Here is a 13,022-nt window from a genome sequence, read left to right on the forward strand (position 1 = left end):
CTGATTATACAAGAATGCAAATAAAAGAATCAGTCACAGTATAGATAAATTATTTGGTTTATAAAATAACATAACAATGCAATATTTTAAAATGGATTTGTCAGGAATAAGTATAAAGATAGTAAAGAGTTAAAGGGTAAATGCCGGTTCACATTGGTGCGATGCGGGAACCCTGTGAATCCGCTGCGTATTCTTGAATTGCACCCGACTCGCAGGCAGTTCACACTGCCATATGCAAACTGCTGGGAGTGGCAATACAATGTTAATGACACCCCCAGATTAGTTTGCATATCGCAGTGCGAACTGTCAATTCGGACAGGAATCGGATCGCATAGGTGTGAACACCCATGCGATCCAATTCTGGTGCGGACCAAAAAAAGTGTCCTGCACGACTGTCCTGGTTCGAATGTGATGCAAATTCAGCCATACAATCTGATTGGCTGAATTCACATCACACAGACATCGCATGTGATTTGCAGAGCAGTGCGGTGCGAATCACATGCAATGTCTGACATCGCTATAGTGTAAACCGGCACTAACTTCACTTTCCTGGCAAAACAATTAGCATATAAAAAAAAAAATAATATAATTCCCAAACTATGGCCGTGCAGCTGTTGCAGAACTACACATCCCATGAGGCATTGTAAAACTCTGACATTCACAGACATGACTAGGCATGATAAGAATTGTAGTTCCTGAACAACTAGAGGGCCGTAGTTTGGGAACCCCTGATATAGCATAAACAATTGTGACACAAGTCATATTGTAATTAAATGTTATTAAATATTACCTTTCCTTTTGTATCTGCAGCGCTGTCATTTTCTGTAAAATGCAATATGGCTACATTGAGGTGTTCTGTACACAGATGGTGAACAAAACACCCCCCAGAAATTTAATTTCCAGCTCAGTGATTGGCTTACTGATTTTCCCAGTAGTCTGCACTAAGATACAAATCAGATTTTGAACATCCCCTGCAACAAAAACCAGATTTTTGGTGCGATACTCTTAAAGCGGTAGTATACTCATTTTTTTTACTTTTACCTACAGGTAAGCCTATAATAAGGCTTACCTGTAGGTACAATTATGGTAGTATCTCCTAAACCTGCACGGTTTAGGAGATATTTGCCCTGCATGTAGCAGCTGACGCGTGCGGCGCATGCGCTCTGAAGGTCCGGTGGACCTTCAGAGTTCCTTGCCGAGCACTTGCCAGAAAGTGAATCCCGCGCGCCACCTGGAAGAGACAGGGATCATGTCAGCTCCCACAGCGGTGTCCGGGGTCTGTGTCGGGGCTTCGTTTTAACCGGTTGCCGACCGCTGCAAGTACATATACTGCGGCGGTCAGCCCCGCCAAGGCAAAGTGATGTACCGGTACGTCACTTGCCTGTCACTTGTTTGTGAGCCAATAGCGGGCGAGCGCGCGCCCGCGGAGGCACGCGCCCGCGGAGGCGCGCGCCCGCCCTGGCTCGTTCCCTAGGAAGTCCGTGCATGTGACCGGTGGACCCGATGTCCGCCGGTCACTCGGCGATCGTCGGTGGAGAGGGAGAAAGGCAGGCGGCTGATGAAAACAAGCCACCTGTCATTCTCCCCTGTGTAGGAATAGTGATCATACGGTTCTACTATGTAGGACCGTTGATCACTGTTCCTACACCAGTAGCCATGTCCAATCACAGTTAGAATCACGCCCCTAGGGACACACTTAACCCCTCCTTCCCCAATAAAGTTAACCCCTTCCCTGCCAGTGTCATTTTGCAGTAACAGTGCATATATATAGCACTGATTACTGCAGTAATGTCACTGGTAGCCCCAAAAGTGTCAAAAATGTCAGTCAAGGGTCCTATCTGTCCGCCGCAATGTCGCAGTACCGCAAAAAAAATTGCAGATCCCCGCCATTACGTGTTAAAAAAACCACCAAAAATGACAAAAATCTTTCCCTTTGTTAGTAAACGCGATAACTTTTGCGCAAACCAATCAAAATATGCTTTTTGCAATTTTTTTTTACCAAACATATGTAGCATAAAACAAATTGGCCTAAAATGTTAAAAAATTTAGATTTTTACATTTTTTTAGGGAATTTCATATTAAAAAATGTGAAAAATATTGTTATTTTTGCAAAATTGTCGCTCTTTTTATGTTTATAGCGCCAAAAAGTAAAAATCGCACAGGTGATCAAATACCACCAAAAGAAAGCTCTGTTTGTGGGAAAAAAAGGACGTCACATTCGTTTAGGTACAGCGTCGCACGACCGCGCAATTGTCCGTTAAAAAACCTCCTGGTCGGAATGGGGGTAAAATCTTCCGGGGCTTAAGTGGTTAAGGTAAGTATTTCATAATGAGCTAGTATGCAAAGCATACTAGCTCATTATGCCTTTGTCTTGCAGGGTTTTTTTTTTTTTTTTTTTGGGGAGCAGTATACAACCACTTTAAAGAAAAATCCCGTCCAAAGGGATGCAGACCCTGCCACTTCATTAGAGCCTTGCAGGTGCAGCAGCTGGTTGGTAATTATAAAACCACTCCCATACAGATTCACTCAGCACATGGACACAAACAAACAGCTATTCCTTCAGATAACAAAAGGTAAAAAAACTGCAACAAAGTTTATTAAGATTCCTACAATATACATAGATCACCCAGAGGGGAATGTTTTTTTCTAAAAAAAAAAAGTGAAGTTATTCTTTAAAGAAAGAACGAAGAGAAAAATATCATAGCATCAGAAGCATAAATTAAAGTCGAAGTCCTAGTTCCCTATCACTTTAAACGTTCGTTTGGGCCGAGCTGCCCCAGCCCCATTACCAAGCGATTCAGCTGCTGTGCGTGCTGTGATGAATTGTAGTAGCATCAGCTCGCTCTGGAACACGGCCCCACTTACTGTATGCAGCTGGTGCTACTACATTATGATACAGCATTCACATTGACCGAATCACTTAGCAATGGAAATAGTTCACTTGGGGCCAGCTTGGCCCAAACAAAATCTTTGAAGTGACAGGAAATCTGAGCTGCGGTTTTAAAAAGACATAACTGGGGAGAATCCCAATACTTAACTTGAATAAAGTTGTCCTTTAAAACCACTTGCCGACTGCCTAACGCCGATCTACGTCGGCAGTCAGCCCCTCACAGGCAAAGTGACGTAGGGCTACGTCACTAGCTTGTGAGGGTCTAGGGAGCGAGCGCGCGCCCCCGGAGGCGCGCTCCCGCTCCCGCGTGGTCACGGACCCCCCCGCGCGTGTGACCAGCGGACCCGATGTACGCCGGTCACTCGGCGATCGGCGGGGGAGAGGGAGAAAGTCAGGCGGCTTGTGTAAACAAACCGCCTGTCATTCTCCCCGGTGTATGAAGGCTGATCATACGGTTCTACTATGTAGAACCGTCGATCACTCTTCATACATCTGAAGCCACAGCCAATCACAGTAGAAAGCACGCCCCTAGGGACACACACAGCCTCTCTAATAAAGTTAACCCCTTCACTACCAGTGTATTTTTACAGTAACAGTGCATATGTATAGCACTGATTACTGTAGAAATGTCACTGGTAACCCCAAAAGTGTCAAAAATGTCAGTCAAGGGTCCGATCTGTCCCCCGCAATGTCGCAGTACCGCAAAAAAATCGCAGATCGCCGCCATTACGCGTTAAAAAAAAACAACAAAAATGACAAAAATCTTTCCCTTTGTTAGTAAACGCGATAACTTTTGCGCAAACCAATCAAAATACGCTTTTTGCGATTTTTTTTACCAAACATAGGTAGCATAAAACAAATTGGCCGAAAATGTTAAAAAATTTTGATTTTTACATTTTTTTGGGGGGGAATTTCATATAAAAAGATGTGAAAAATATTGCTATTTTTGCAAAATTGACACTCTTTTTTTGTTTATAGCGCGTGATCAAAAAATCTCACAGGTGATCAAATACCACCAAAAGAAAGCTCTGTTTGTGGGAAAAAAAGGACGCCAAATTTGTTTAGGTACAGCGTCGCACGACCGCGCAATGGTCCGTTAAAGTCACGCAGTGCCGAATCGCAAAATACCCCCTGGTCGGAATGGGGGTAAAATCTTCCGGGGCTTAAGTGGTTAAGGGCCAAGATTGGGGCATTACAGTAACGTGCATCAAAATGTGTAGAGTGCTGCAGTGCATTGTGGTGCCATTCATTTTGATACAATAGTGGGGAAGGCACTGGCACTCCAGCTCACCACAATACACTTACCATGCATTGTATTGCATTTCAATGATCTGCGTTAAAGAAATGGTCAGGGAAGGTTTTCTGTGGGTTAAAGTGTGCAGCCAGTTTTTTGGGGGATTGATAGTTCAGTAGCAGCTGATAGACGGGTAAGTAACAAAAAGATGGTGATACATTGTCATATTTCAGAAGGACAGACATTGGTTTTAGGAAGCATAAAAAGAACATTCCATTACCTGTCTTAACATTGCTTTGAATGTCATCAGCCTGAGTCTCATTGTCAGAATCTCTCCCGATTTCCCAAATGTAAATCCCTGTAATGGGGAGAAACAATATATATAGTCTGTATATAACTTCTTTTATCTTTACATGCCAGTGTTTATTGCTGTCTGTGCCCCCGTTGGGGAGATTTACCCTCTCTATTTGTCCTAAATATCATCAAAAGTAAAAGAATAACCCAAATTTTGGGTTAACAGAACACTAATAGAAGGGGAACTCTTTCAATAGGGACCCTGCTGAAAACCAAGGATTCCCTCGCTATGGGGGGAATCAACTCTCACTTTTTGTTTTGACTATGGGGCAGGAAGTGAAGGAAAATCTCCCCAATGGAACACAGAGGGCAAAGAAAACCCCCAAAAACAGACAGGGGTTATAACCCTTCCTTACTCTATCTGAAATGAAGTTTTGCCTTTAGTTACACTTCAAGATTTGATACACTTTATAGTGCTTGCTTTCCTCAATACCAGGAGGGAACAAAGTATCATTTCTTCAGTGTTGACACATGAAAAGATATACCGTATTTATCGGCGTATAACACGCACCGGCGTATAACACGCACCTCAAATTTAGGAAGGAAATTTTAGGAAAAAAGCTTAAATTTTAAATAAACAGCATTGAACTCAGAACTTTTTTTTTAATCAAATGCAGTCTTACCAGTGCCCGTGAATGCAGCCTCGTCAGCGCAGTGTCCCCAAAGCAGCCTCGCCAGCGCAGTGTCCCCAAAGCAGCCTCGCCAGCGCAGTGTCCCCATAGCAGCCTCGCCAGCGCAGTGTCCCCAATGCAGACGCGCCAGCGCAGGGTCCCCAATGCTGACGCGCCAGCGCAGGGTCCCCAATGCAGCCTCGCCAGCGCAGGGTCCCCAATGCAGCCTCACCAGGGCAGGGTCCCCAATGCAGCCTCGCCAGCGCAGGGTCCCCAATGCAGCCTCGCCAGCGCAGGGTCCCCAATGCAGCCTCGCCAGCGCAGGGTCCCCAATGCAGCCTCGCCAGTGCAGGGTCCCCAATGCAGCCTCACCAGGGCAGGGTCCTCAATGCAGCCTTGCCAGCGCAGGGTCCCCAATGCAGCCTCGGCAGCGCAGTGTCCACCAATGCAGCTTTGCCAGCGCATTGTCCCCAATGCAGCCTCGCCAGCGCAGTGTCCTCAATGCAGCCTCGCCAGCGCAGGGTCCTCAATGCAGCCTCGCCAGCGCCATTGCAAAATACATATACACGTCATTGCACGGCACAATATTTAAAAAAAAAAAAAGCCGGGCAGCGCTGAGGCAAAGGGGGTGGGCCAGGCCGAGGAGAAGCGAGGATGAGCGGCTGCTATCATCTGACGTCCCGGCAACTATGATAGACGTCACATGTCCCGCATTGTGCCACTGTGCTGTCTATCATAGGAGGCGGGACTTCCTATGACAGCAACCGCTTGTCCTTCCTTCTGCTCGGCCCAGCTTACCCCCCTCTGCCTCTCAGCGCTGCCCGGCTTTTTTTTTTTTTAACATATCGGCATATAACACGCACTGGTGTTTTACCCTCCATTTTTAGGAGGAAAAGGTGCGTGTAATACGCCGATAAATACGGTAATAAATTATTTACAAAAATGTGAGGGGTGTACTCACTTTTGTGGGATACTGTAAAGACTCTCCTTGAGACAGCACAGGAAAGGAGCAGAGGACACAGGACATCTCTAAATTTCTGTCATGACCAACATATAACTTTTGCACTTATAATATTATAACAAAACACTGTTAGGGTTTATTCCCACTTTGGCAGCCTCCTTAAAGAGGAGCTCCAGTCTTCCAAAACTTCAAAAAAATAAATAAAAAAATTAAAAGTCAGCAGCTACAAATACTGTAGATGCTGACTTTTAATATAGGGACACTTACCTGCTCCTGGATTCCGCGCTGTCCTCACCCGAGCTAATTCTTTAATCAGCTTTGGGTCCAGGTGCTGGAATCTTCACTAAGGGAAATGTGCTTTGGGAAATGTGTGTCCCACAGTCTTCTGAGACCTCTGATGTGTCCCAAAAAGCTGCAAGGGAAGGAGGGGGGTGAACTTCCTCTCAAATCACTACGGCGATCTGACCGGAAGTGACAGAGCCTGTCAAAATCAGGTATCCCCCCCCCCCCCCAAAAAAAAAATGCTAAGGAAGGGGGGAGGAGGAAAAGTGGAACTTCCCCTTTTAAATGAAGTTCTGCTTTAACGGGTCTTCTCTAACCCGGACCCCAGAGCAGCAGCAGCATGGGCTGCTACTGCTAATGTTTTCCATCAAGACAGGAAATAATGCAAAACTAACAAAAAGTCTGGAGTTCTACTTTAGCTTGCAGTTTGACATGCAGGTATGACAAGTCCTTTTTAGGTCCAGCTATAGATGTAAGCATTTTGTGATCTGTCAAGACTAGAGACGAGCTCAGGTGTGTTTGAATCCTAGTTGGAACCCAACTAAGCTATACTGCCAGGAAGCGGACACTGTAAAGAGCCAATCATATGCGGCCGAGGCATTCCCTCCCCACAGTGACATGTATACAAGGGGCATGCATACAAGCAACAACAGGGAGAAGAATGCCCCGGGCACTAATGATTGGCTCTGTACAGTGACAGCTTCCTGGCGGGATAGTACAGGGGGAACACATCTGATCTCATCCCTAGTCTAGACTGCTACTGGTTTCCAAAGCTGTCCTGTGTTGTACCGTGGCATCCCACATCTGGAGATGCATGGCATGTTTACCTGAAGGAAAAACGTGATAAAGGAAGCGCCTCCAAGTGCCAGAAACAGCAGGCAATACAGGTTGCTTCTTGATCTCACTTCAACGGCATCGTCAATTGCAAATACCTGCAAAGAAATTTCACACGATTAGCTAATTATTTTAGGATTAAGTGTCTGGTCAGTGATAATTTTTTTAGTGTTGACACCAGAACAGGAGGTGAAGAAAGATCTTCCAATGGGAACACCTGTTTAGATGACAACTGTCTTACAATTGTCTGATTTCCTCTTACTTCCTGTTATGTCTCCAGGACAGGAAGTGAGTGTGAATCTCCAAATGAGACACAGGCAGCAATAAAAACCAACATGGCATTCCTACTCTGTCCAAAACTAAGAAAAAAAGTTGTTGACTTTCAATATACTATACTTTAAATCAGCCTTTCTAAACCTCTTCAGGATCTTTGGGGACCGTGCCTAAAAATGATTATAGCTAAAGCTATAAATGAATGGATACATAAACTCTCTGGGTGTTCTGGTAGATCCTAAGCTTAATAATAGCATGCAATGCCAAGCTGCGGTTTCCAAAGCAAGCAAAGTCCTTGTATTAACAGAGGCATGGACTCCAGAGAGAGAGATATAATTTTGCCCCTGTACAAATCATTAGTAAGACCTCTGGAATATGCAGTTCAGTTTTGGGCACCAGTTCTCAAAAAGGATATCAGGGAACTGGAGAAAGTGCAGAGAAGGGCAACCAAACTGATAAGAGGCATGGAGGAGCTCAGCTATGAGGAAAGATTAGAGGAACTGAATGTATTCTCTCTTCAGAAGAGGAGATTAAGGGGGATATGATCAACATGTATAAATACATAAGGGGTCCATATACTGAACTTGGTGTTGAATTATTCATATATATATATATATATATATATATATATATATATATATATATATATATATATATAAGGTCAACACAGAGGACAAGGGGCACTCTTTACGTCTAGAGGAAAACAGATTTCATCTCCAAATACAGAAAGGCTTCTTCATTGTAAGAGCTGTGAAAATGTGGAATAGACTCCCTCCAGAGGTGGTTCTAGCTAGCTCACTAGATTGCTTTAAAAAAGGCCTGGATTCTTTCCTAGGTGTACATAATATAACTGGGTACTAATATTTATAGGTAAAGTTGATCCAGGGAACATCTGATTGTCTCTCGGGGATCAGGAAGGAATTTTTTCCCCCCGCTGTAGCAAATTGGATCATGCTTTGCTGGGGTTTTTCGCCTTCCTCTGGATCAACTGCGGGTATAGAATTGTGTATATGGGATTGTATGGTTGGGTTTTCTTTACTGTTTTTTTTTTTCTTTTTTTTTTTATTGATTGAGCCAGACGGACTTGTGTCTTTTTTTAACCTGATTAACTATGTAACATAACACAGACAGTTACAATTGTAGCATCCCTTACACAAGGGATTATTGAAGAAATTCCCCCATACACTACATCTGGGATTTCCAAACCTTCTAAACAAAGGGCCAGTTTACTGTCCTTTAGACTTTAGGGGGGCCAGGCTGGGGCAAATAGGAGTAGAAAATATCCTGGCACGCAGTGGGAAAACTTTTAAAGGAATAGTGCCCCGTCGTTGGCGTCAATGGGAGCAATTGTGCCCTGTCTTTGGTGTCAATGGAAGGAACTGTGCCCTTTTGATGGTGTCAGTGAGAGGAATAATGCCCCATTGTTGGTGTTATCAACAGCCAGGCCTGGCCGAAGACATTGTGCTGCCTGGGTCCAAGAAATTAAATGCAACCCCCCCCCCTCTAAAATAAAATCAGGCCCACCAAAAGGCCCCCACATCCATTATATATAAAATCTTGAAAATATTATATATACTGTTATCTTCTTCCATAAGTCACCACCAGACTGGTCCACCAAACACCCACTGTCTGTCCTCCTGTCACCCCTGTCACGTCTGTGTCTGCCGCACCCACCGCCCTAGAAGATCCAGCCTGCCCTGCGTGAGATGGTGTGCGCTGATGTCTGACATCATTGCGCACACCACGATTATGCGAGGGACGTTCCTCGGAGGAGACCCTCCGCCTCCTCATACTCATCAGTTTTCACTATGGGCGGCAGTATGAGATGGGGAAATGCTTCCCCTAACGCCCCGCAAACGGATGACACACAAAACTGCTGGAAAAAAATCTTGGGAGTAAATTTGTTTCCCTTGTCAAAGTGCTGCCTGGGTCCCATGGACCCAGCGGGACCTATAGTAGGGCCGGCCCTGGCAACAGCAATGATGCCCGTTTGTTGGTGACAGTGGATGGAATAGTGCTCCAAGGGAGGGATAAAGGTAAGCAAAGCGTCCCATGGCCGTAGTTTGGAGACCACTACACCACATGATCAATATAGTGTCCCCTGAAACTGTTGTTCGATGTCAGCAGGGGATAAATGCACCACTGTTCAATTTCTGGAGAAACCCTAGGGCTCTATGGAACCCTGCTGGAGAAAGGCTGCTCTGGTCCTCATGCACATGGGATTTTACAAAGGTATGGCATATTTTTTTATGCCTCTTAATGCAGTTCTGTGTTAGCCTATGTGCCCATGCATATCAGGCATTTAGATCAGTGTTTTTTGAGGCACGTTAAGAGGCATAAAAAAAAAAAAAAAAAAAGCTGTGTTTGGAGGGCAGCATGTCCTAAATTTTTGTGCATTGAGGTGTTTTACACCCTATTTATTTTGAATTGGCTTACAAAAGTGTTACATCTCCTACCTGGTGTAAATAGGACCTAAAGGTTCTTTCACACTATAGTATGCTGCGGAAATGCATGCGCCATAATGTAACCTTGTCACACATTGTAGCTCACTGAGCTAAGGAATCCCATTCATTTACCATTGTCCCCAACAAGGAAAAAGTCACTCCTGCAGAATTTATTTCACCACAATGCAGTGTAGGTACATTGTCTATGTACATTGCGGTGTTAAAGTTACTATAGTTCTGCTTTAATACCAACAATAACCAGCACCAACAAAATGAAACCTACTTTAAGTTACATAGTTACTTAGTTAATCAGATTGAAAAAAAGACACAAGTCCATCTGGCTCAACCAATAAAAGTAATTCATTAAAAAATGTAATTAGTTAAAATATTAATATCTGTACGCACCGTGACAATTTTGGAGAATATGATGGCGAAAGCTGGCTGGGTAGCACCATTGACAGCGGCACAGATTATTCCCACCACAAAGTAAGGCCATTCGGGTTTGTTCAGCTTCATAATCTTAAAGAACGATACCGATGCAAGCTTTTCAACCTGAAAAAAATATATAAATGTTGTCATTATACGGATATTCTTGCCATACTTAAAAATTTACTCCCAAGCTGCACTAAGGGAAAAAGGCTCCATTCACACCAATGAGTTTTTTCATGCTTCTTGCAGAAACCCAGAACATTTTTTTTAACATGGGTTCCTATGGAACACGTTCACATCGATGCATTTTTGTGCCTCTGCATTTTTTAAAACGATCAGGGACTTTTTTTAAAAAGGTGCTTTTTTTTGCTTTTTTGGTTCAATAGACTTCAATAGAGAAGCTGCAGAAAAGCATGTAGTGCAATTTTAACCCCAGTTTTACCAAGATTTGCGTTTTTAAATCTGCCCAACAACAAATTTCCCCCCCAAAAAAAGCATAAAAATCACAAAATGCAAATCGTTGCAAAAATCGCGTAAAAAAAAAAAAAAATGAAAGCACAGCAAAAAGCACTGCAGGAACACTCAAAAGCAACATGCATAGATGTGAATCAAGCCTAAGTCTAAAGCCTCGTACGCACGCACCGATTGTTGGCAGTGAATTTTCGGCCAACGTCCGATCAGCCGATTGTCGGCTTGTTAGTATGATGCTTCCGACAACCGACTGCGACTTTTCAGCCGAACAAAATCTGGTGTGCATGCTATAAAATTTTTGTTGGCCGTCAACAGAACGGCCGATTGTTCGTCAGTCAGTACAGATTTCGGCCGACAAAAATCAGATGAGCAAGACTGGGCATGCTCAGAGAAGAAAAAACACACGGAAAGTTAACCAGCACATGACATCACTTCTGAAGTTGGTTTTTGTTGGCCGACAAAATTCGTGTGCAGTCTAGAGCACATTTCAACCAACACAACAACACTGGACAAAAGACAGCCAACAATCGGTGCGTGTGTACGAGGCTTAAGGCCCGTTTTTCTCAGTGGGGTATCGAATCGCCGATCCCCCGTTGAGCAGGTGGATGGCTGCTCTGTCTCCACTCTGTGTGCGGTGACAGAGCTGGCAGGTCCCCGCTGTTCTCTATGGGGGAATCGGATGGGAACGGACCGTCTGTCCTTTCTCATCCAATCCCATCCGATCCGATGGACGGGTGGAAAATAAGGTTACCATCCGTCCAGATTTGATGCATCGGATCAGATCAGATGTCAGTGGACATGTCTCCGTTGACATCCGATGCCCCATAGTGATGCATGGGGCATCCATTTAGATCCGCCTTTAGATCTGAACGGTCCGCCTGTGTTAAAGGGGCCTTAGGCAAAATCAGATCGGTTATCAGAAGCATTGTGGGTAAGTCAAATTTCACTTGTAGGGGTATAAGAGGATCATCAGGGCTTAACCAATGTGCAGCACTTCTAAAAACAAACATTTTGTATAGTTTACTGAGCAAACATGGTTGCCACCATGGACATATACAATTACAAACTAAACACATAAAAAGGTTTTTAAAACATAAACACCCATTGACAAAACACCCAATGGCAATTCTAAGCAACATGTATAAGCAATCAGTAATCACCTTATGCTAACCATCAATCACTGCATTTATGTTAGAAGGTTTATTCAATCTTCTGTAATCTATGCCCTGTGCAATTCACTACAGCAGGAATACAGATGCACCACACATGGTCATTGGGCATTTACTTCCTAAAGCACTTGTGTCAATTTCCTCTCTCTATGCACCAATACATTCAAAGTTCCAAGGCAGGTAAATGTGAGAAACATCTTATTACTATTTTTTTTTATAATCAGATTTCTGAGACATGACAGGGGCCTGTAACCGGTGTGTTTGGCAATGTGTCTCCATCAAAAGCTGGGGTTCTCATATCACCAGCAACAAAGAGTGGGGTAACCTTGTGCATTACAGCAATGGCTGGATAGGAAACTGTAGAACAGATAGGAAGGTTCTTTGCTTGTTTAGTTTAGCATTTATGACCGGCATTTATATTTAAACTGATCACAGTTATCTATAAACTTATACAGATTACTTAAAAGCAACTCTGTAAACCCTAATTTCCTTAAATTATTTTTTAGAATTTAATTTTTTTTTATTCATTCATTTATTTTAACTGCCCTGTCGGGGGCCTTTGTAGAATATCAGGGGTCTAAACAGATCCCTGATGTCTCACATTTAAGACTAAGAAATGGGCCGAGGACAGAAATTCAGGAGAAGCGCTCTGAGGCTTCCTGTTCATTCACACAATAAGTGGACACAGGAGCGATCAGTACCAATCACTCACTGTGATCGTTCAGAAAAGGAAGGGGCCTGCAGATGACAAATGTACTGATCCCTTCCCCCGCTCTCCATCCTCAAACATCTCCCTGTGTGCCAGCAGCAGCTCGCCAGCGGAAGAGGAGATCAGGGAAGCCAGAAGTGTTGTGGGGAAAAAGGGGCACACAGTGGGGCCCGGACAGCAGGGGGATGGGGGTTGAGATGCTGGAACTGATCCCCCTGCAGCTCAGCCAGAGGGAGGGAGAGGAGGAGAAGCCGGAAGTGCTGCTAGGGGAGGAACAAGTCGATCGGTGTCTAGCAATAAGGCAGTACAGCCGATCCTACTGCTTGGCAGGTGCCCGGGCCCCCCTATAAAACTGATAGGG

The 13,022-nt window shown here is 44.2% G+C and overlaps 1 protein-coding gene across 1 annotated transcript in view; it reads right to left on the bottom strand.

Moving 5' to 3' along the window:
* LOC309556293 (ATP-dependent translocase ABCB1-like) overlaps positions 1-13,022 on the bottom strand; it is a 94,685-nt gene that overhangs the window by 20,038 nt on the left and 61,625 nt on the right. Inside the window, exons 13-15 of the mRNA XM_082258731.1 lie at positions 10,289-10,435; positions 7,160-7,264; positions 4,405-4,482 (exon numbers count right to left, since the gene is read on the bottom strand). Coding sequence (XP_082114857.1) covers positions 4,405-4,482; positions 7,160-7,264; positions 10,289-10,435 — 330 coding nt within the window. The remainder of the gene's footprint in view (positions 1-4,404; positions 4,483-7,159; positions 7,265-10,288; positions 10,436-13,022) is intronic.

Source organism: Pelophylax lessonae (genome assembly GCF_965119305.1).
Source record: "Pelophylax lessonae genome assembly, chromosome: 5".
NCBI lineage: Eukaryota > Metazoa > Chordata > Amphibia > Anura > Ranidae > Pelophylax > Pelophylax lessonae.